Source organism: Desmodus rotundus, chromosome 5 (genome assembly GCF_022682495.2).
Source record: "Desmodus rotundus isolate HL8 chromosome 5, HLdesRot8A.1, whole genome shotgun sequence".
Taxonomy (NCBI): Eukaryota; Metazoa; Chordata; class Mammalia; order Chiroptera; family Phyllostomidae; genus Desmodus; species Desmodus rotundus.
Window position 1 is genome coordinate 145,677,374 of NC_071391.1, and position 22,902 is coordinate 145,700,275.

Sequence of the window (22,902 nt, forward strand, 5' to 3'; positions counted from 1 at the left end):
GTCCTTTGTCCTGAGGACTTATGTAGTTGGTAGGGTGGGGTGAAGAAGTTACACACTGATTGATGAGTAAAGGTTGTGCCAGCTTTCCCTGGGGCACGTGATGACCCAAACTTAGGTATGTGTGAGGGTCTGTTAGCCCGAATCCTTATCTTGCTCCAGGCTCCATTTGTTCATCTTGTTGTAAAACAGGTATGTGACAGGAGGAAGTTAATTAAAGTTGGGGCAGTTATCCAAAGTCACTTATGGGCTGTTTCTGTAAGCATTAGGGACTCCCTCGTAAAACAGGTGGTGACCAGAGGTAGACAATTAACCAATGTTGTTTTATGGGCTGCTTCTTTGGGCACTGTGGACCTTGTCCTCTTCCCCCTTCTAGGCCTTGGGATGAATACACAGTTCAGGGCTTTCTTTCCCAGATAGTGGAAGCACTACATAGAATTTCAAGGACTTCCCTTCTTCCTTGCTAGCATAGTATTTCTTGTGATGTTGGAACACTTGGCAATATTATCAGAGCAGGCTCAGGACTGTAGAGTTAGTGGGTGAGACATGTCTCCCTCCTCCTCCCTGCCCTGATTTACTATCCATCCTACGTAAGTGCTAAAAGGTGTTTCCTGGCAACCAGGATGCTAGATGTTGGCCAGTAACAGCAGCACAGCCTCAGAGCTCTTCCTATGCTGTCTCTTGCCTCAGCTTTATCTACTAAGTTTATGTAATATTATAATTCTTGTCGAGGCACTAATAGGTGAGAGAAAAAAGAAAGCATTCTCTAAATAAATTCAAATTTGGTAGCCTTTTGGGAAAACAATATCATTTGCTACCCCACATCACAATAAAGTGTTTCTGAATGGATTTGTGATCTAATTTTTAAAAATGCAATACAGTGAAATACAATAAAACAAGGTAGGCCTGTGTACCATGATTTGTTTATCCATTCTCCTGTTGATGGACATTTGGATTGCTTCCGGTTATGGAATATTCTGAATAAATCTTCTGTGAACGTTTTTGCATGCAAGTCACTTACAAGAAGCTGTTTTAACTGTTTCAGCTGCCACATCTCATTTAACGCCACAATCAGACTCTGAAGTTGAAACTATTGTCATCCCATTTTATGGTTGTGATTATTCCCATGTTGATGGTTAATTTACACAGGTGATTCAGCTATTTAGTGACAAAGATTTGAACTTGGGCATATTCCACAGATCAAACATAACACTGTTATATTTTGATCAAACAACTTTTTTTGCTTGAGAAGGTGTGGATGTTTATATCGGGGGAATAATAAATGTAAATATATTTTGGTCTCTTTAGATCTCTTCACCAGAATATGGCAATGAGGTAGACATCTTTGCTTTAGGGCTAATACTTGCAGAGCTTCTGTACATATCTCCCACTCATTTGGAAAAATCTAAGGTAAGTAATCTCACAGAAGGAGTTGGGCAGCAAGAATTGCTGCCCATTATCTTCGAAGCGCAGCTGTGGACAGTCAGTCCCCTCGTGTAAGGATGAGCTGGAACACATTAGTGCTGACTGCAGATGAAATACCGCTTTTATCTCTTTCATGTTTGGGCAACACACTTTTTTGTTAGTTCTGGTCAAGATGGCAGAGTAGATGAACATTGTGCTCATCTCCTCCCACCACTACATCAATATTACAACTAAATTCTTGTCGGGGGGGCTCCCTGCAGGGCCCCCTCAGCCGCCACAGATGAAAATAAATCTACCAAGACATGATCTGCTTGGGGAGGAAAGGTGGCCGATCTCTCAAAGGAGAAGGGCCAGGGGCCTGTTCTTCAATGGGCTTTTACTGGGTTCAATTTGCACAGGAATACAGGTAAAGCTCATCAGTCATTGTCAGGCAGTAAGGATCAAACAATAGATAACATACAGAGAACTCTGAGGGCTTATTCTGAGTCAGGGTCAGATAGCTAAAGGGCTATAAAACTTTGGAAAACAAACTCATTTCATGCTTGGAACCTTATCAGAAAACTGAGGGCATCCTTAGCAAAGCAGGTTTCACAGGGTTTTATGCATTCTTTCTTAGGCCTGATCACCCCAGGGAATCCACCCTTTCCAGCACAGGACTACACTGCCCTCTGTCATTGTTTCAGGCTTAAGTCAGGCAGGGGAAGTAAGGCAGCCAAGAGATTAGGAGACTTCTTGCAGACAGAATGAGGACTCAGGCTATGTCAAAGCCCAGGGGTGAGGGTCCATCACCCTCTTTTTCTATAGCCCCCCCAAGTCCTTCCCTGAGGGCCTCTTTGTGACCATGCCTGTCTTAGGTCGTCCCTCCCTTGAGGAATCTTACGCGTTATTGGCTAACTGGTCAGGCTCAGGGCCAAGCAGGGTAAAGTAAAGTTTGCAGGGGCAGTGCCCCTGCCAGGGAGATAAGCTTTGTCTCCTTAATGGCTTATGGTCCCGAGGTCTGTCACTCAGCCTTAGCCATGGGGGTTTACAGCTTCTGAAACCAGGCAGGGCAGTTCCCAACAAATTCTAAAACAGCTGCCCTTGAAAACCACCTGAGGACTAGCTATAACTAAGGATATAAAGGAAAAGCCATGTCAAGACTGAATTTCAACTGTAATTAAAAAATTAAAACAAAGAAACAGAAAAACTGTTTTTGTTAAGGGCCCAAAACTTTTGTTTTGTTTTGTTTTTTTTTAAAGATGTGTGCATCTCATAAAAGCATAGCTGTTTATTCCTATTTGAGTCAGTAAAATTTTGATTGCCTGCTTGGCATAAGACCCTGTGATAAGTGCTGCAGGGATTATAAAAGTGAATAAGCCTTGTTCTCAAGGAGCTTCTATTCTAGAAAGTAGGTGCCATAAGTGAATGCTACATATGTTTTGGGAAAAGGCAGGAAGTCTTAGGGAAGCAGCTGGGAGGAGATCTTTCCAGCCGTAGGGCTTCGTGTAGGCATTGAAGCTGGGCTCTGAAGGATTGGTTGCTTCTAACAGTCCAAAATAGAAAGAAGGGGATACTGGCATGGAGATAGGAATGTGCAGAGTATTTGGGGGGATATTAGGCAGAGTCTGATATTTTTATTGGAATATGTAAGTTATAAGGAAGTGGTGGTTGATGGGATTGGAAAGACATGTTGGGGCTAAATTAAGGCAGAAATGTGGGCTTTGTTGTGAAGGCAGTGGGGTGCCGTTACATGCATTAGGCACCTGGATGTCTTAGTCTGAAGCTCAGTAAAGGGGACTCACTTGGAGTCAACAGCCTTCTCCCCTGTAAGACAGGTAATGAAAATACCTGTCATATAGGGTTCCAGAAGGAAGGGAGAGAAGGCCTGTGATGCCCTTGACACTTCAATGTGTTGTAATGGTAAAGATTTTATTGGATGAGAGGGGTGGGCACGGAGAGTCCTGCTCGCTTCTTGGCTAAAGAGACCCTCCAAAGATCTCAAAATGTCCTAGATTTAGGATATCCCTAGCCTTTGTTGTTTTCTATGTTTGTTTTTCCTCCCAAGCCAGTCATTTCCTAATGAATAGATACATGTTTTATTTTCAGATTTTCCAAGATCTAAGGAGTTGTGTTGTCCCAGACACATACGATGACAAAGAAGTAAGTACTCGAAAATAATTAGAATTTTATTTTTCATTGTTTTATTTCTTCATAATGACTATTTCTGTTATTACAGAAAAGTCTTCTAGAGAAATTACTGTCAGCTGAACCCAAGAAACGACCTAACACGTCTGAAATACTGAAGACTTTGCAGGAGTGGAAGACTGTCGTCCGAGAGAGGAAGATGCGGCACACGTACTAGCGCCTGTCTGAGAAAGCGTCCTGCTTCTGTTGTTCGCTTTCCCTGCGCCTGTGTGAAACCTGCTCGGGATTACTTTCCTTCTCCCTTAATTCTTTTTACTACATTTGCGGAAAGTTTTGCACTTTTTAACTTCAAAAATTTTTTCACATTTGACTTTTTCCCAGGTCATCTCCTTATTGTGAAGATGGGGAAAAAATGCTTCAATTTTTTATATCAAACAATTGATAAATCCTTATCAAATGTCTACTGTTTCTAGGCCAAAAAAATAAGATCTTTCCATATCTTAAATAGGTAATGAGACAGTTGGAGGAAAATGGTAACCATAGCAAGATGAGTTATATGCAGTCACTTTGGAAAACAATTTGGTATCCTCTAAAGGCAAATGGAATTCCATTCTGGAAGATACATCATTTCCATTCCTACATTCTGCCTAAAAGAATGTCATAGAATTCCTGTTTGTAAAAGCCCAAGGAACAGAAAACCATACTACTGTCCATCAAGAGAAAAGTGGATACATACCTTGTATTGTATTGCCATTGGAATACTATATAGCAGTGAAAATGAATGAAGTACTGAGAAATGTATAACATGATAATCTCTCAGGAATAATGTTAAGCAACAAAGCAGGTGGCAGAAAGTATATACAGAATGATTCCATTTATATAAAGTTCCAGAACATGCTAAATGAAATCATTTTGTTTAGGAATCCAAACGGATATGGTAAATACAATGAAGGGAAGGAAATGTTGAGAAATATTAAATTCTGATAGCGGTTGTCTCTGAGGAGGGATGGGAGTTGTGTGACTGGGGAAGTGGATTTCAAAGGTACAGCTAACTTTTTTTCTTAAACCAGTTGTTGAGTCTACTAGTGTTTACTACAGAGTTATTCTTTTTATCTTAAATACATTTTGTGTCTGTTCTAACAAACACTTTATTAAAGAGGTGGTAACTGTGGTGTAAGGCAAGCTAAGCATAGAAATTTGTCAGTCTGGAGGGTTGAGATCACTTTCTACTGAAGTATAATGGCACAGGGCTTCCAAGTGGCACTCTAGCAAGGGAATTAAGTGAGTAGAGAGGAGACCACCTGAGAACTCCAGGCAAGGGGCGTGGCATATTAGATGACACAGAATAATCATTAATTTTATTAGGTGTGATAATGATACTGTGGTCGTGAAGGACAGTGTCTCATTCCTAGGCAATGCATGCAGACGTATCCAGGGCTGATGGGGCCTCATGTCTGCAACATTCAAATGCTCAGCAAAAATCAACGTGTTCGTGAAGAGAGAGAGAGAAGGCAAATGTGGTGAAATGTTAACAATGGAACAACTGATAAATCTAGGTGGGTGTTACAGGGGGAGTTTCTCATCATATTCCTTGAACTTATCTGTAGGTTTGAAATGTTTCTGGGAGGAGAATAATCTTTTTTTTTTATCATCTGGATAAAAAAAAAATGAATAAGGCTATCCTCAAAAGAAGGTAGCCTTATTTTTACTTTCTCGTTTTAATATGTATACTATTATGAAATAAATATAGCATCTCTTGGAAGCTTTTATTTATTTGTGAGTATATGTTTTCTCAGCTTCAAAATTATAATGAATAAAAAATATCTTCTTAATCAGAAGAAGCGAGGGGCAGAGGCCAGGGACTTCTTTGCAAACTAAAGTATGCCTACACGTGCGGAGAATTTGAAATATATATCCGTATGTATGTACGATACATATAGACATTATATTTACCCCCCTTTAAAAATATTTCTTCTGCTGGCATATTTTATAGCAAATTTAGGCATTGTCTCACTTGTAAATACTTAAAAATGATCTTTATGTCTAACAGGTAAGATCTTTTTAATATTAACGAAACCATAATATCATTGCCACTCAACAAAATTAGTGAGGTGTTTTAAATTATTTGATAATTCAGCTTGCATTCAGTTTTCCTATCTCAAAAATATCTTTCTATGGGTTGTTTCAGTCAGGATCTCTTTTACTCTGTAACATTTACCCTCGCTTTTAGTGTCTTCCCTCTTGCCATTTGTTTGAGGAAGGAACTGGGATATATATCATGTAGAACTTACTCCGTTCAGGATTTGGCTGATGGTATCCCCTTGGTGTCTAGTTAGACCTAGAAGCTTCATTTGATTCTGGTTCGGAACTTTTTTCCCAGGAGTACTTCATAGGTGATGCTGTACACTGTCTTCGGCGCCGCTCGGGAGGAGGCTGATGTCTTGTTCTACTTCGGGTGATTTCTGATTGATTGTGGGTTGTGGTGGTGCCATCTGTTTCAAGGCTTCCTGTCCATCTTTGACCCACAGGTTTTAGCAACCGTCGGTGAATGTCTGGATTCATTATTTTACTAGGGGTTACAAAATAGTGATTTTAGGATTCTATCAGTCCTCTTGCATTCATCATCTGTGATTCTTCTATGAAGAACTTTGTCTTAAGCTGAATGGGAAAGATGGGATAAATATTTAACTTACTGATTTTAGAATGAGTCAGTGCCTTAGCAACCTCAAATGGTGACAAATGAGATTTTGATTTTTAAGCAGGGGTGTAACCCAATTGGTGCTCTGAAGCAGTGTGTTTAGAATGGGTTGGAGCAGGAAGAGACTATATTTGAAAAGTCAGAGAAGTCTCAGAGGCTCAGAGGGCCTGACTAATAGAAGGGGACCAAACCAAGAGGACTTGGCAGCTAATGGGATGTGAGGGGTTAGGAGAGGTAAGCATCAGAGGTTACCTCCAGGTTTGTTTGGAGGTGAGAGACAGGAATATGAATACCTTAAAGGAAATACAGGTTTCCACCAAATTAACCCCTCTAAGAGCCATGTGAATTTGAGGGATGTTTTCTCACACTTTTACCTATTACACAGTTTTTAAAAGATTTTTATTTATTTTTTTAGAGAGAGGAGGAGGGAGAGAGAGAGGCATGGAAACATTGATTTTTGAGAGAAAGATCATTCGGTTGCTTCTCACACACCCCCAACTGGGGACATGGCCTACAACCCAGGCATGTGCCCTGACTAGGAATCGAACCAGTGACTTTTCGGTTTGCATACTCAACCCACTGAGCCACACCCGTCAGGGCCCTATTATATAGTTTTTAATGAGTTAGAATTTAAGCCAATAGTGGGACCACCATACGTCTGTCTACGTGGTGTGGTGGAGCACATTTGGGAGGTAAAATGTCGAATATCATTTGGAGATACCAAGTTTGGGGTGCTGCCAGAATGTTCAGGTGAGGAGGCAAAGCATACCGCAGGAAACAGGACAAGAACTCTGAAGGGATAGATCGGAATCATATACAGAAGTGAACCCCTGCTGCTTCACTCTGAATCCAAGAGAGAGATTCTATAGGAAAGAGGGCGAAGGAACAAAGCTTGGCAGAGGGACGTCTCCGTTTAGATATTTACTCTTCATACCCAATGTCAATCCTGTCCTTAGGCCTGTGATTCTTTATCTGTGATTGTGACCTGTCCCAACCCTGGAGTTCCTCCGAATGGTCCCAGATGAAGGGCCTGTAGTTGATAGCTGTAGAGTGGCCTAAAACTTTAACTGAAACTGTGTAATTGGTAAAACTGTGAGGCAAAAAAAAATTGTTCTCAAGCTGTGGCTGGGTGACTCAGTTGGGGAATGTCGTCCCACACACCAAAAGGTTGAGGGTTCAATTCCTAGTCAGGGCACATACCTAGGTCACGGGTTTGGTCCCCAATTGGGGGTGCCTGTGAGACGCAACCAAGTGATATTTCTCTCCCATGTCAATGTTTCTCTCTCTCTTTCTTCCCCTTCTTCTCTCTCTAAAAATTCATTGGACATATATCCTTAACTGAGGATTTAAAAAAAAATCACTCTCAAATATTTGTGGCTCTTTTGGAGTTAATTTGATTGGCACTTATATTACTTTCCTATGGCTGCTGAAAATATATTACCACAAACTGAGTGGCTTAAAACAAAATACATTTATTTTCTTATAGTTCTGCAGGCTAGAAGTCTGAAATGAGTTTCACTGGGCCAAGGTCAAGGTGTTGGCAGGGCTGTGCTCCTCTGGAGGCTCCCATTCCGTGACACATGTTCATTGTTACCTGAAGCAGCCCCGGCCACCCTGGTTGGCTCTGGGTTATCTGAGTTGGCTTCTGCACTCAATGGCTCTCTGCTATGGTTTCTACCTGAAATCCCCTTCACCTATGTTTAAATAGCAACTTGACTGAGATAAAACTCACATATCCTATAATTCACCCATTTAAAGAATACAGTTCAGTGGTGTTTCATATATTCGGAGTTGTGCAGCCACGACCACCATCATTTTTAAAACATTTTTTGTCAGCCCCTAAAGAGACCCCATGTCCATTAGCAGTCATTCCTCATCTTCCCCCAGCTCCAGACAACCACTAATCCACCTTCTGTCTACATAGGGTTTTGCATTCTGGACCTTTCAGGTAAATGGAATCATACAATATGTGGTGTCTCGTTCACTTCGTGTAGTGTTCCTAAGGTTCATCCAGGTTGTAGCAGGGATCAGTACTCATTCCTTCTGATGGGCTCCATCATTTTATTCATTGTCTAGTCAATGGACATTTGGGTGGTTTCCCCTTTCCTGCTCTCAAGAACAAGGCTACTATGAATGTTCAGGTCGGGTTTTACGTGGATGCGTTTCCACTTCTCTTGATCATATACCTAAGAGTGCCAATGCTGGGTCATGTTGTGACTTCTTCCTCTTTGTTTTGCACATCAGAGTTACGTCTGGAACCCGAATTCAGCGCTCCTTCCGTAGCGTTCCCTCTCCCACGCAGAATGAAGCTTCCCCCTGGTACTCCCATTGTCTAGTACCTCAGTGTTGTTCTTACCAGTTTGCCTCAGAGCTCAGCTATCCTACACTGTGAATTTCTGGAAAACAGGGATAGGCACTCTTATTTTTGTATACCCCAAGGCCGTGAGTATACTGCTCTGCATAAAGCAGGAACTTAGTATTAAGTGCTTTTGAGTTGGTAGGGACTAAATATTAATTTCACATGCTTGAATTTACAAAATGTGTCTTAAACTAAATGTTCACTTTACAATTCCAACAATTAAGTGTTTGGTAAATAACACAAAGTAATATATCTGTAAGGCAAATCAATAGGCTACATTGAAGTCTATTTATTTTGAATTTTAGAAGCTCCAGTATGTAGGTTAAAAAAACAAAGGGATTGAGCAAAAGAAAAACAAAACAACAAAAAAAACTCAGACACAAACAACAGTACAGTGATTACCAGAGAGAAAGGGCGGGTGAGAAAGAGGGTTGGGGGCTAAATGTGATGGAAGGAGACTTGACTTGGGGTGCTGAACATACAACAGTGTGATAGATGATATATTATAGAATTGTATACTTGAAAGCTATATAATTTTATTAACCAATAGTACCCCAATAAATTTAGTAAAAAAACAAAAAATAAAATTAGGAAAATGAATCATTTTAGAAATTGTAGATAGGACTTTGAAAATAAACAGCACAACATAAACAAAGGTAAATGACATATTAAAATTTACTGTTTCAAATTTCATATAAATGTTCTAAAGATAATTTGAAAATTTTCTCAATGTTCTGTTTCCCTTGGTTTTCATTATTGTCTAGTTATGAACTTGTAAAAGGCCTACATGAATAAAAATATTTTTACTCACATTGAAGGCCTTTATTTTTAACCGTTGACAGATAAGAACAGCAGGATGTCTCCCACTCTCCAAGACAGGCCCTAGGCCTGGAGTCATGGGTCCCATCAAGGTCATTCCCATTCTTGTTCAGGATTGTTCTGAATACACTCAAGCTACTCCACGCCACTGGGCAGGTGGTGGGTTGTGGCCATAGGAAGGGAACCGGAAGCCAGCTCCTGACTCCATTTCATGTGAAACGATCTGCACGGCTTTGGGACGGAACGGACACTGGTATGTTGGCTGGAATGACGGGAAAGTACCTGACTATAATTATGAGGAACAGATGTACTCCTTTGTTTTAGCTATTAACATATTATTTTTAAGTGAAACAAGTAAATATTAAACAGTATTATCTAGCTATATAAAGTCTAGTACTTTATGTATGTGCTTATATTTATTGAAATGATTCATTTTCTGGGTGAAGAACTGAGGTCCAGAACTTAACCAGGTTAGTGGTTCTCAAGCTCTGCTGCGTCACAGAATCAAGGGCAGTGACACTAAGGCCACAGTGACCAATTAATGTCAGAATCTCTGGGGGTGGGACCTTTGTATTATTTTTTAAAGCTTCCCAAGTTCAACTACAGGACAAGTGAACTAGGTCATATAAGGTCGAAGGCTAAAGCAAAATGTGCTATTAATTCACTTGTGCCAGTATAGCTAGCTTTTGCTATGTTCTCGTGTACACTATTTCTAATAAAAGGAAGAAGAGGTTGATCTCTTGCCTAATGCTACTGAAAGCTGAGATGTAAAATTGTACAGGCAAGATCACAACTCTATGCCAAGAACAGTATACGTATATATTTAACTAACAGCATTAGTTCTCACCCACAGATGCTTCTCAGACTGTCTTAGAACTTTAAAATAAATACAGATATCCAAGAAGTATCCTAGATTAGCTGAAAATCACTGGAGGCGGCACCTGAGCTTGTGAAAAAAAGTTCACGATTTTGCTGCCCAACCTTAGATGGAGCCCTGCAGAGGCTCCAGCAAGGGGAAGCTGTCCAGCAAGGGAAGGGTCTGTTTTAAGGCAGTGAGCTCTGGGAAGTGTGGGGACGAGCTCTGTGAACCCTCATTCATTCTCCCTCTACAGAGGGGTGTCTTATCTAATGAGTGATTTTGGGAGAAGGGACTTAGCATGTGTCGCCCAGCCCCTGAAAGGTTCTCTCACCTAGAAAGGTAACTGGCCTTGGAATGCGAAGAGGGGCTGTGTCCATGCGAGGCAGAGGTCGGCTGTTCTCTCGGGTCAGGGAGCCTGGCTGGAGAACAAGGCAGCCTTGCGCTCTGTTTCAGCACCACTGACCACAAAGACGGTACTTTAATCTCTCTCTGACTCCCGGGTTTTCTCAATTTGTTCCGAAGTGAAGAGGGAAATGTGAGAGATATTTGTTGATATCTTTAAACTCCCTAAGCATTGCAATGGCCCATGTCTACAACACTTGTGTCTTGAAATAGCATTCCATCATTTTATTGAAGTCAGTGAACAATTACATTCTAAAGTACAAACTACGAAAGTACACAAGGAATGGAACAAAACAAAAACTGGCATTAAAAAGCTGGGAATTCTAACTGCTCTACTGACTAGGAAACAACGGCAACAGCATTTTCCAAATTTCTACTTTATTGAGAATAATCTTAGTCATGATCTGCAGAAGTTGGTCCTGGGCAATTTGAAGACAGGTCTTCTTTATCTGTAATTTCCATGAGGGACATAAAAGATCAATACAACATATATAGTAAACTAATCTAGAAAATTATTTCAACATAACATGGACTTTGTAGCTGTGTTTGCTACTTATTGTAAAACACAGTGGGAGCAGATTTAAAAAAAAAACAAAACAAAAAAGTCTTCACTCTCAAGTACAAAGTCCTCCATTTCTTTCTTAAAATTAAAAAAAAAAATGGAGTGGATTTCAAAATGCTGATTCAGGAGCAATATTCTATCTAACTAAAAATTTAATATATTTTTCAAGTACCTGTACCTAAGGCTCTTCAAAAATAAAGCATAAAAAAAATTATCATCCTGAAGTGATTCAAAATTCTTTCTTTTGAAATAAAACACTGAAAAATTCCCTTCATGTTCAGTTTCTGAAAAGTTAAAAACACTTTTAATAAGGCCTCAATGATTTCTGTATCTACTAGTTCTTTAAGACATTGATTCCACATTACCATTTGGATAGAATAAGAAATTTCCATTATTTATAGAAAATGTGACTTTTATAAAAAAATAGTTAAAAATCAAAGAGTATTTGTATTCAATATTTTTAAACAGTTTAAAGTATTTTCTCACCTTCATAGGCTGTTCCACACCAAATACAATATAGATGTTCTTCTCTTAAATAACTAGTCAATATTTGTAACTTGTCCAGTACCTAGAAATGGGACACAAGCACATGAATGGTTCACATTGAACGGAATCTTGGTTTTCTTGTCTTGGATCACACTGCATTAGCTCAAGGCCACACATCTTCCACTACACTCTCAACCCCTTAGGAGAAGTGTCAAAGGCAGAATTATTCTAGGACGTGTCCCAGTTTACCAGCTACCCTGAGAGTTTCACAAGTCTCCCAGACACAACAGGGACCGCTTGTTAACGTTCAGCAAATAGAATCGGCTGTCTCTATTAGGCCAGGATCTTTCAAAACCACCTCTGTTTTCCAAGGATCTACCTTCTCCAGTGGGATGAGGGTAAACACCGCCTCCCTGTGCCACTGAAGTTCTCAGTAGTGGTGTCCTACAAGATGCTCACATACATGTAACCACAGAAGTGTGCATTCAGTGTATTTATTTCTTGAATACTCTCCACTTCCTTAGAATTGAGGTTTTTTTTCATTTTATCTTGTTTACAGGTGGGTGAGAGAGGTACTCATTTGAATCACTTCCACAACTTTAACAGGAAACAAAGTGGAAATGAAAATAATTTACATGGGCAGCCAATTGATCATCCAAACTGCAGCAGAAGTAAAAGGGTAAACTGAAGCTAATGAAAAAAAATATATGAAGTTTTGGTTTGGGGATATAAACCTATGATGCAGTAGTTCTCAACAGGGGTGATCTCCCCACTCACGGGACACTTAATTTCTGGAGATATTTTTGGTTGTCACAGGGGCAAGTGCAGCAAGCATGTGGTGTGGGGAGACCTGGGATTCTGCCAGATATCTTAGAGTGCCCTGGCCAGCACCCCATGACAAACAAGTACCCAGCTCACAGTCTTCATGGTGCCAACGCTGAGACACCCTGATCAAGGCAATGATACCAAAACATACACTTAAGTCTTCACTTTCATATTCATCTTCATCTTGTTCTTTTTCTTCCTTTTCCTCTTCTTCAGCCTCCTCTTCAAGCCTCAGCCAGTACCAGGCCTCCCTGGGAACCTGAATATTCTGGAAATGTAGAGTTATTTCCAATTAAACACAGCTAAACATGAGACTATCACCGTATCTTCATGTCAACATGCATTCATTCTTTCAGTGAAATATTTACCGAGCGCAGTGTCAAGACTGAGGCAGTGTATTATGAACTGGAGGGAAGACCCAGTTAGAATACTGTCTCCAAGTTGCTGACAGTCACATAGGGAAATAAGCTACGGGCATAAATAGCTTAATGGGTATAACATAATACATATAAGCTAGAACATCTTAAGCGTGACACACATTCAAAATAAAGTGCCAGAGAAATACAGAAAAGTGAGAGATTGCTTCTAGCAATCTATTTAAAGATGATAGAAATGTCACTTTTGAGACTTTAAATGAAGTCATTTTATTTTGAACCAGCAAAATAAAAAAATAAAAGCAAAGTAAAAAACTAAAAATCATTCAGATCTGAAATATATGGTATTCTACCATGATCTCACTACTTAGAGACATGTGAGGTGCTGAATAGGGACTGAAAATTGGCTGTTCTGGTTGGTCAGATACTCTGGTGAGTAGAATTCCCACACATAGTAGCCCTGAGTAATCAGTACTCAAATGAGCAGTGAATAATTAAATGTAAAAGTGTTATTTAACCCTTATTTGATAACTCAGACTATTCAGGTTCCTGCTGTAAACAAGTCATCATTGTATCAGTTATCATAGATTAGTACTTGATAAATAAAAGCTTTAATCAGTAGAAGTCTAGGTATATCAGACTTGGAGTGTTTCGTTCGGTTTGGCTTTTAAAAATATAAACTCATGGCAAATCATTCCGGGAGCCACAACATGTCACTACCAAACGGAAAGCGGGCGGAAGGCTTGCCTTCTGCGTATCCAACTGTTGACAGGCTCGCTGGCTTCTTCTAAGGTCTCCTTCTAGCTTCATTTCATCTTGCTTATTTTTAAGCCTCATTCTGATTGAAAGAAAAAATAGTACATTACAGTTCTGTACTCTCTTTATCAATTTTATGTGACCAAGTACCAGAAAACATACCACACTGAAGAAAAGCAAAAGCAGCGCTAATACAAAGTTTTACCGAAACTGTTCTGCAGCTTTTTCTTCAGCTTGGTTTTTCATGTGAATCTTTCTTCTGTAGCTTTCTAATTTTTCCTCTGCTTTTCGTTTCAATGATGCCTCATGACCAATGCCACTTTTTCCTGCTCAGACAGACAGTTTTGATGAGAAACTTACTGACTTTATATTTCGAAACATGACAACTTACATATTTACAAATTAAATGCAATTGCAACGTGAGTACGATCACTCAAAATCATTTGACAAGAATGACAGGAGAAAACACTAGAGATTTAAAAAAAAATCTCAAACACATGTAAATATGATAAACAAATAACACATTTTTTCTTTAATTCATTCAAAGTATTAAGAAAGACATTTATTTATCTTTAAATTTTTTCAATTACAGTACACATTCAATATTAATTTGTATTAGTTTCAGGTGTACAGCACAGTGGTTAGATAGTCACATGCTTAACAAAGTGACCCCCCCGATATTTAAGAACTTTTAGTGGACAGTTTTGTCTCAGAATACTTTTCGAACATTTCAACTGATAAAAATACCTCTGTGTTTTTAATGGCTACAACAATTTTCTCCTATATTTATATGATTTACATTTTATTTTATACCCACTAAAACTTACTTTTATTTTTAGTTCAAATGGCTTAGAAGTTTAACAAAGAAACATTTTAATGAGGGCTTCCTATGACAGGAACTGTAACAGTACTACCATGAAAATATTTATTAAGCAAATGTATGTGTTAGATATAAGCACAAGCATATTATTACTGGTAAATATCCCTGAAGATAATTACATACCTGTTTTGACATTGAGAGGAATTGGCTCAACAATACCATCTCCTAAAAAAAGAGAACAAAACACAAACTGCTTCAGCAATTCTTCAAGACACAAGTAAGCACAGTACGCAACCTTACAATGTTCCATACAGATTCCCTCCTGTTTCAGTGATATTCAAACTGAAATCTGAACATCAGTACGCTAAATCAGTTACTGTCTTTTGAATACCTGTCTTCGATAGGCTGACCCACAGCCTCCTATGTCACCTAAAGGTAGGGTTTTAAGAAGTGAAAGCTTGATATTAAGCATCCAGGACAGCGACAGCCTTGCTAGATGAATATCAAAGCAATTACAATAAAGAGAAGAAACAGCTTACAGAAGCTACTTTAAATATATAGCCTTTATATCCTAATAAACAGTCTCACTTCCTAAAAAGAGAGGTGAGAATGGAGATTCTCCAACGGGGCGGTCACTCAGGCAGCTGCTACAGGTACAGAGCAAACGGGGCAGAGTCCTGACATCGTCTTCAGTGTCTCTTCACTATCCTGTTGTCACTGTACTTCTCAACCCTCCTCTCGTCACCACACTTAGCTGTTGCCTCCACTTAAGCTTTGTCCACCCCAGTCGTTACTGCCCTCGAGCTGGGCTGACACCCAGGGTTGTCTAAAGTGGGTGTGGAAAGATGAAAGTTCTCCATAATACTTTATGGACTAAGAAGTTTAAGTTGTTTTAATTTTTGTGTAGATGGGTAAGATTAAAGAGTCATCTCCAGTATTCATGGACACCATTTGGTGGCAAGAAAACCTTTTTGTTTCTGGATGTGACTTACCACTCTTGCCAAGGGCCTGACCACTTTTATAGCCCATCTTCTGGAGCAAAGCAAACCCTTTGTTTTCACGGCCTAGTGCATTCTTCAACCCAATGTCACGTCTTTCTTGTTCTTCTTCTTTTAAACTCTTCTGCCTATTTTTCAGATTAGCTTCTTGTTGCTTTTCTTCTTTTCGACGGGCTTCTCGAATTTGCCTCAGCATTGGCAATCCTGGCCTGATATCTTCTCTGAGAATAAGGGAAAAGGTTGTTTTAGATGAGTATGTGAAGTTTCCCCGTGACTTTGATACTTACTCATATTTCAGTGCTACCTCTCTGATCATCTTCATTATCATCTATATTAGAACATATCAGTGACTTCCGAGAATAGCTGTTTTAGTAAAAATGATGATGGTTGTTGTCAGATTGTGGAAAACTAAAGAAAGCACACAGCTGAAGAAATTGGAAAAAAGTAAGTTCCAACTAATTTTTCTAAGGCGTTTGGCAACAATAAAGAGCAAAGCTGAATAGTAGCTAAAAAAGACAATAAGATGAAATAAAGGAAAAAAGTAAAGGAAATAAAAAGAATCAAGGGCAGAAGTAAAATGCTTAGTACTAAAGGGAAGAGGCTCCTAGCGTCTTTGCGTAGACATGTGGACGGTGTTCCCCTAAAGCACGAAGACTAACTTTCCAACCTCACATTTAAAGTCCGTGTCATTGCTCAAGAGTGTACATTAATGCCTTATACGTATCATTACCTGAAGTGTTCACACGTACTTACTGGACATTAGTGAAGGAATCAGACATGTAGTCCTCTTCTTCTGCCATATTCAACTTTGTATGACAAAAGTGTCTGCAAATCGAACAGGATAAAGTAACGGTTACTCCCTTTTAGTTTACCAAAATGGAAATAAACCTTTCTGTATCGCCAGCCATGAACTTTATCCAGAGCTCTACTCCACATCCAAGGGACCTTCTGACAACTTTCTGTGTGGAGCTCTCAAACTCAACAATCCCTCCAACTCGTCCTCCTTTACCCCAAATTTCCTTCATCCCCTGTATTTCCAAATTAAAGTCACTACTATCTCCCCATTCCCGACCTCTTAGAAACCTGTCACTTCCTCCTCTATTATACCCCTCTTAGGCATTTTCCCCTATAGTTGTGGCCACTACCTTAGTTCAGGTATTTCTTTCTCACCGGAGCTATTCCAACTGCTTCCTAATTGATCTCATTGCCTTTGGCTTTTCCTTTTCCAATCCACCCTCTCCACCCTCTCCACCATGGTGTTTTAAAAATGTAAGTCAGGTCATGGTCACATAGGCTTCTCATTGCCCTCTGAATGTACCACTGACGTTTTCTTCATCCTAGGCTTAGGTTGCCCTCCTTTACCAAAACCAGGCCTCTCTCTATGGCATTTTATATTAGCTGCTCATTTGGAACTTCATATAGGTGACACCTCACCTAGATGCAAACATTTTTGAGGAGAGTCTCCATCCAAAATAGTTAAATCATGTAATTATTGGTCCATAAACGGGTAAAATAATTATCCAGAAAAGTGCATCTCTAACTTTATTATTTGAATTGCACCAGGATCTTAAAAGGCAGAGTCTGATCCTGAGCTGGAGCCTGAGGTTATGCATTTCTAACAGGCTCCCAGGAGATGTTACTGCTTCCCTTTGGGGACCCAGCCCTTTGGCCTCCATGTTGTTCCCGAGGAGGGCGACAATCTCCATATGTTCTTGAGCATAACATGGCTAATTATGGTACTTCACACCCCCATAACAGAAGAGGGCAGGACCAAGCAGGACAAAGAAACCTCTCTTTCCTTACATGATATGAATATGTGGATTGTGGGGAAAAAAACTCTCTTCATTGGGGTTTCTGAACTAGAAGTAGGAGAAGCTGGGCTGCAGATGGCTCTCTTCTTGGCCATATGAAGAGACGCTGTTCTGCAGAATGAAGCCAGATAGAGAAAATAGGCCCAAAAGCAATGAGTCTCCAACCTAGGTCCCAACATCCTGATTTCCATAGCTCTTTATTGATGCTGTGACCTATGAATCTTCTGAGCTACAGAGGCTAATATATTCCCTCATTACTTAAGCCTGTTGGAGTAGGGATTCTGTCAACTGCAACCAAGAGTCTGAACAATTACATGGGATGAAAAAAATATTACTGTCCTAGTTTTTAATGTATATCTTCCCAACTAGGCTATAAACCATAAAGATAAGTCCCCTATATGCCCAATGCCTACACAACTGTGTCCCAAACATCATAAATTCTCGATGTTCAGTAATGAGGAGAAAAAGGGTCTTTAGTAATATTTGTAATAATAAATACATTTCCCCTGTGTTGTCATGTCTGATTTTCTTAAAGTTGACGTAAATTTATCATCAATACAGAAAACCACATAAAACAAATGTACAGTTTAATGAATTATTACGAGGCAAATACTCTTGTAATCAGGTGGTAGCCTCCAAGGTGACGGTCCCCAAAGATTCTTGCCTCTTGGTTTTCAACGTTCTTGTGTAGTCTCCTTTCACAGGAAACAGAAATGACCTGTGTATGCAATATGATGTTGTGGAAATGATGGAGTATGATGCTTGGTCATAAAAGACACTAGTTAGAAGTTAGTAATCACTCACTCTGAAGGAAGTTCGCTGTCATGTAGTGAAGACACTTAACCAGCTCTATGGAGAGGTCCACTTGGGAGGGACAGAGGCTTCCTGTTGACAACCAGCACAAATATGAAAGCTACATGAGTGAGCTACCTTGGAAATGGACCCTCTAGTGCCAGTCTGGCCTTGAAATGACTCAGCCTGGGCGGGCATCTTTACTACAACTTCTTACCAAAGTCCGAGCTAAGCTAAACCAGTAACAATTTTGTGATCCAGAGAAACTGTGATATAAGAAATGGCTATAGTTATTCGAGCTGCTGAATTTGGGATAATTTATTATACAGGAAAAGATAATACAAACCACCACTCACATCAGGAGATAGAACCTCATTGGCCATTTATGTCCCCTACTCAATTGTACTCCTAGTCACCTCCTTTTCTGTATAGTTTCATCATCCACTTGCGTATCTTTAAACTTTACAGCTTAGTTTTGCCTATTTTTTGTTTTATTATAGTATAGTAAGTTAAAACATGTGGAAGATTATATTCAGCATTTGAGATAATTCATTCACCAGACTCTCCGTTTGTAATAACAGTATGTTTACACATAATGAATTAGCCCTTACCCAATGTATGGCACATTTACAAACCCATTTAATCATCATTAAAAAATCTACAAGGCAAGAATATAGTAAGTCCTGCCTACTAGTTGGAGAAATTAAGACTCAGTATGGCTAAATGTCTTGGTCAACACGACAAAGAATCCAGGTCTCAGGGCTCTTGCTACTGCAAATGGGATTCAATTATTTTTAAGTGACCCACTGGGCTCCAAAGTGCTAGGCAGATCTTTAAAAAGAACCGGTAACCCCTTTTTGAAACCCCCTTTTTATGGATACAATAAACCTCAGCATCCCCCATTCCCATCAAGGATAAGGATAAACTTCGCAAGGGGAGAATCCAGGCAGAGATGACGGTGGTTCGGAGCACAGTGATAGCAGTGGAAGTGGTAAGAACTGGTCACACTCTGGATATATTTTGTAGGTAGAGCTATTTTGAAGATTTGCTGATGGGCTGGGGGGTGATGTAAAGGATTATGTCAAGATTTTTGGCGTGAATACCTGAAAGAATGGAGTTACCAGTTTTTGAGAGCGGTAGTTGCAGGGATTTTTGTTTTGTTTTGTTTTGTTTTTGGCAGAGAGAGGGCAGGGAGGTAGCACCAAGAGTGCTGCTTCAGACACACCGAGGATCCGACTACACAACCTAATGGAGAGATGGGCTATGTAGTTAGATGTACAGCAGAAAGGTGACAAAAAATGCCTCCGTCTCAAACATTCCCCTCAGGGACCACTGATCCCTACCCTCTCGCGTCCCTCCCGGCTGCAAGCGTCCCACATACGCGACCACTTCGGGTGGGAACTGGGTGATGGTGTGACAACCAGCACACAGATCACCGCCCTTTATCATTCTATCCGGTGCCTCCAGACCCTTACCTGGCAACTCTACTAGTCCCGGGCCAGCTGACTACAGTGCGCGCTGCTCAGACACTCACCGACCAGTACAGGACGTCTCCAAGTCTGCCCCGACCTGAGTTTCCGACGAGCGCACTTTAATGGAAACTTGGGGCAGGCGGAGCTAGAAGATCTTGGATAGTGCGCTTGCGCAACACCAACCTTCTGCGCAAGCGCTCTCCCCTCGTTTCCTGCCGGCTGGAGTGAGGGAGGCGGGGCATCCGGGTACTTTGGTGGCTGCTTCGGGCAGAAGCTCAGCTGATCGGCCCCTGCCAGACCAGGAGGTGAGGCCACCTCATCTGCCCCCAAAGCCTGCATATCGACACGCACACACTCCGCTGGCCGGGGAGGAAATTCGAATTCGTAAAGAACTTTTCCCCTTTTCCAATGCCGGACTCGATTCCGAGCCCGCGCCTCCTGGGGTTGACAGCCGGAGTGACCACCTAGGTCTGTGTCGGCCTGCTTCATTTTCCCCAGGCCCCGCGCAGCGCTCAGGTTTTCAGAGGAGTCGGGTTAACCCAGATCCGCAGCGCGCGCAGCCTCTGCCGGCTTCGTTCTGGGACCGCCCGGGGATGTCCCTGAAGGTTTGGCCGGGGGGACCTGACTGCCCGCACCTCTTCATTGCGGGGAGACTCTGGGGACTTCCAGTGTCGGATCTTCCTACTGGGACGTTTTGATATACTCCTAGGCAAGGTGCAGCACGGGCGGGGTGAAGGTGCTGTGCACCCAGCAGTGGACACGAAAAAAGGAAGCTGGGTTGTCAGGCCTGGCTGGCGTTTGATCTTGGTGCTTCAATTTTCCATTGTATGTGATGGGTTAATGACATGTGCTTTTCTAGGCATATTTTTTTTTCTGGAAAAAAATGCCTCATTTGCAATATTTATTTCAATCTTTTACCCCATTATTCTTCCTCACTAATCATTACTTTCTTTCACTGTTTTGTACTCCTGTTTAAAATTTAGTTCTCAGGTTTTGCATCAAATGTTTCCTTCAAATGAAATGAGAAGTAAAGCTTGACTTTTCATTTCTTAGTGGTTACAATCATTGAGCTGGACTTTTAACATACAAGTATTTTTTTAATTTGTTACTTTAAGGTGTGAATTTAAAACTTCAGTAATGGAGTTAGCTCACAGTTTATTGCTAAACGAAGAAGCTTTGGCTCAAATCACTGAAGCAAAGAGGCCAGTTTTTATCTTCGAGTGGTTGCGATTTCTTGATAAAGTCTTGGTTGCTGCCAACAAGGTACGGTATTGCTTTTCTCCCCCTCCAGTTGGGTTAACACAGTCAAGAATAGTATGTGTTCATGGTTTGTGAGAAAGCATTTTTGGAAAGGTTGTGGGTCAGCTATGGATCTTGCGAATATTACACTATAATAGGAATTTCTTTCTGTACTTTTCAATCCTGTGGCAAAACCCAAACCTCCTTTAAAACCACCTTGTTGCCTTCTTTGTGTTTCTACCTGGACAACTGAATGTGACTGGAGGAAAACATGACTATATGACTGCTGTCACTTTAAATTCATCATCTCCAGCTTCAGGTGGTCCCTCGGTGTTGTCTGAATCCCGATGTCTTCATTCATCTCTCTAAGGAGTTAATAATAGACCTTCCTTCTGTTTTCTTCGTCCCACATAGTCTGTTTCATTATCTGTGTGTTTTATTTTCTGTCTTTAAAATTAGATGCTTTCCTCAAACATCTCATGCTCTTTGGTTGTCTGCTTAAATGTAAGAGTGAGTAATAAAAATATTTTCTGGGCAGGGTGAAGTTTGTTAACTGTCCTTCACCGTAGGCTAGTCTAGTTCTTTGAGGACCCCTTGATGCTGGTACCATAGGTAGTTTTTCGCTAGTCTTTCCCCAGGAGAGACTGTTCTACTCTCGTGTTCTAGGGTGTACGACTAGTTGTTCAGGTTCTAGGAATCGAGGGAGAAGGCTGGGGACCTAAACATTCAGTATGTAAACTTTCACTCAGTCCCCATGTTCTCAGAGATATGGGAGTCTTGCAGCTTCTTAGATTCTCACTCGTTCCCTCCATTTCTAGACATAGCTTTCCCATATGTGCCTAGAGCCTCAGAACAGCAATAGCAGACAACACGAGTTTTTAGAGGATTTTTTGTTGTTAGTTGGGTCTCTTCTCAGCTTTCCCAGTCGGGGCTACTTGACTTCCATATTTTGCATTGGTTCTTTTCCTCTTTACTCTTGTGGATTTTTGCCTTTTTTTTTTTTTTTTTTTGGTTTCCCTTTAGTTTTAAAGAAGCCCTTTTAAAAGGCTTCTTTAACTAGACATTCCTATTTTCTCTTAAACCCCCTCCAGTTGGGTGTTTGTTGCCTCTACTCCGCTGAACAGCTCTTGTCCAGTCATTAGTATCTCAAATTGCCCAAACCAATGGGTCAGTATTCTGTATTAATTGACATAGTTGATCTTCTACCTGAAACACTTGGATATTTTTTATTTTGTTATGAAAATGAAAAATACAAAAGAATATATACAAGTTATCTAAGTTACAAAGCATAATAATAGGAACATCCGTACACCCTCCATTCAAATTAAACAATTGGTTTCTGTTGTTACTGTGGATGCACATTGCATCCTATTTGTGGTTCCCGAGACACCATTTGTTTTTAGTTCTCTTCCTACTTCACTAGTTATTCCTCATTGCTGTTTGTTGGTTCTTTCTCAGTCCTGGGCAGCCTTCTTGTTCTTTTTTGAAAACTCTATCTGTACAGCTCTGGCTGGTGTGGCTCAGTGGATTGAGTGCTGGCATGCAAACCAAAGGGTTGCTGGTTCGACTCTCTGTCGGGGCACATGCCTGGGTTGCGGGCCAGGTCCCCAGTAGGGGTCGCACGAGAGGCAACCGCACATTAATGTTTCTCTCCCTCTCTTTCTCCCTTCCTTCCCTTCTGTCTAAAAGTAAATAAATAAAAATCTTTAAAAAATAAAATAATTTATTTTAAAAACCTATACTTATTCTTACAGTGATGTCTAATCTCAGATTTTTTACTGTACCATCCGTACAGTAATGACTCCCAGATATACCGTGAGACACTCTACTGCTTTCTCTTGGCTATCGAAACAGCATCTCAAAGTTAACATGTTCAAAACTAAATTCTTGACTTCCCCCTTCCAAAACTGTCATTTCCCCAATGCTCTTCATCTCGGGCAATGACCATTTCAGCCTTCTAATTGTGCAGGTCATAAACCTTAGAGGCATTCTTGACTTCTCTCTTATTCCCAAATTTCACATCATATTCATTTGCAAATCCTATTGGATCTATCCACTAAACATATCCAGAATTAAATTACTTT

General features: G+C 40.5%; 3 protein-coding genes across 11 annotated transcripts in view; 2 read left to right on the top strand and 1 right to left on the bottom strand.

Annotated features, from left to right (window-relative positions):
- Window positions 1-9,264, top strand: part of EIF2AK2 (eukaryotic translation initiation factor 2 alpha kinase 2) — a 44,054-nt gene extending 34,790 nt beyond the window's left edge. Inside the window, exons 14-16 of the mRNA XM_053924263.2 lie at window positions 1,306-1,407; window positions 3,508-3,561; window positions 3,638-9,264. Of these exons, the coding sequence (XP_053780238.1) occupies window positions 1,306-1,407; window positions 3,508-3,561; window positions 3,638-3,763 (282 nt within the window). The 3' untranslated portion in view covers window positions 3,764-9,264. The remainder of the gene's footprint in view (window positions 1-1,305; window positions 1,408-3,507; window positions 3,562-3,637) is intronic.
- A 1,780-nt stretch (window positions 9,265-11,044) lies between these two features.
- On the bottom strand, window positions 11,045-19,723 carry GPATCH11 (G-patch domain containing 11). 7 transcript variants are annotated; one of them, XM_053924268.2, is made up of 10 exons: window positions 19,583-19,723; window positions 18,120-18,200; window positions 17,929-18,033; window positions 16,258-16,329; window positions 15,499-15,725; window positions 14,690-14,731; window positions 13,892-14,012; window positions 13,678-13,768; window positions 11,732-12,824; window positions 11,045-11,132 (listed from the first exon to the last, which is right to left on the bottom strand). In XM_053924268.2, exons 4-9 carry the CDS (start codon window positions 16,302-16,304, stop codon window positions 12,516-12,518), a joined length of 837 nt encoding a protein of 278 aa, XP_053780243.1. In that variant the 5' UTR covers window positions 16,305-16,329; window positions 17,929-18,033; window positions 18,120-18,200; window positions 19,583-19,723; the 3' UTR covers window positions 11,045-11,132; window positions 11,732-12,515. The 7 variants fall into 7 exon arrangements, with proteins under 7 accessions (XP_053780243.1, XP_053780242.1, XP_053780244.1 ...); XM_053924267.2 differs by having other exon boundaries at window positions 17,918-18,033; XM_053924269.2 differs by having other exon boundaries at window positions 17,918-18,033; window positions 19,642-19,722.
- A 58-nt stretch (window positions 19,724-19,781) lies between these two features.
- Window positions 19,782-22,902, top strand: part of HEATR5B (HEAT repeat containing 5B) — a 71,410-nt gene continuing 68,289 nt past the window's right edge. Inside the window, exons 1-2 of one of the 3 annotated variants that reach the window (XM_024552649.3) lie at window positions 19,782-19,884; window positions 20,695-20,842. In XM_024552649.3, the coding sequence (XP_024408417.2) occupies window positions 20,717-20,842 (126 nt within the window). In that variant the 5' untranslated portion in view covers window positions 19,782-19,884; window positions 20,695-20,716. The other 2 variants (XM_053924295.2, XM_053924296.1) reach the window with 2 other exon arrangements.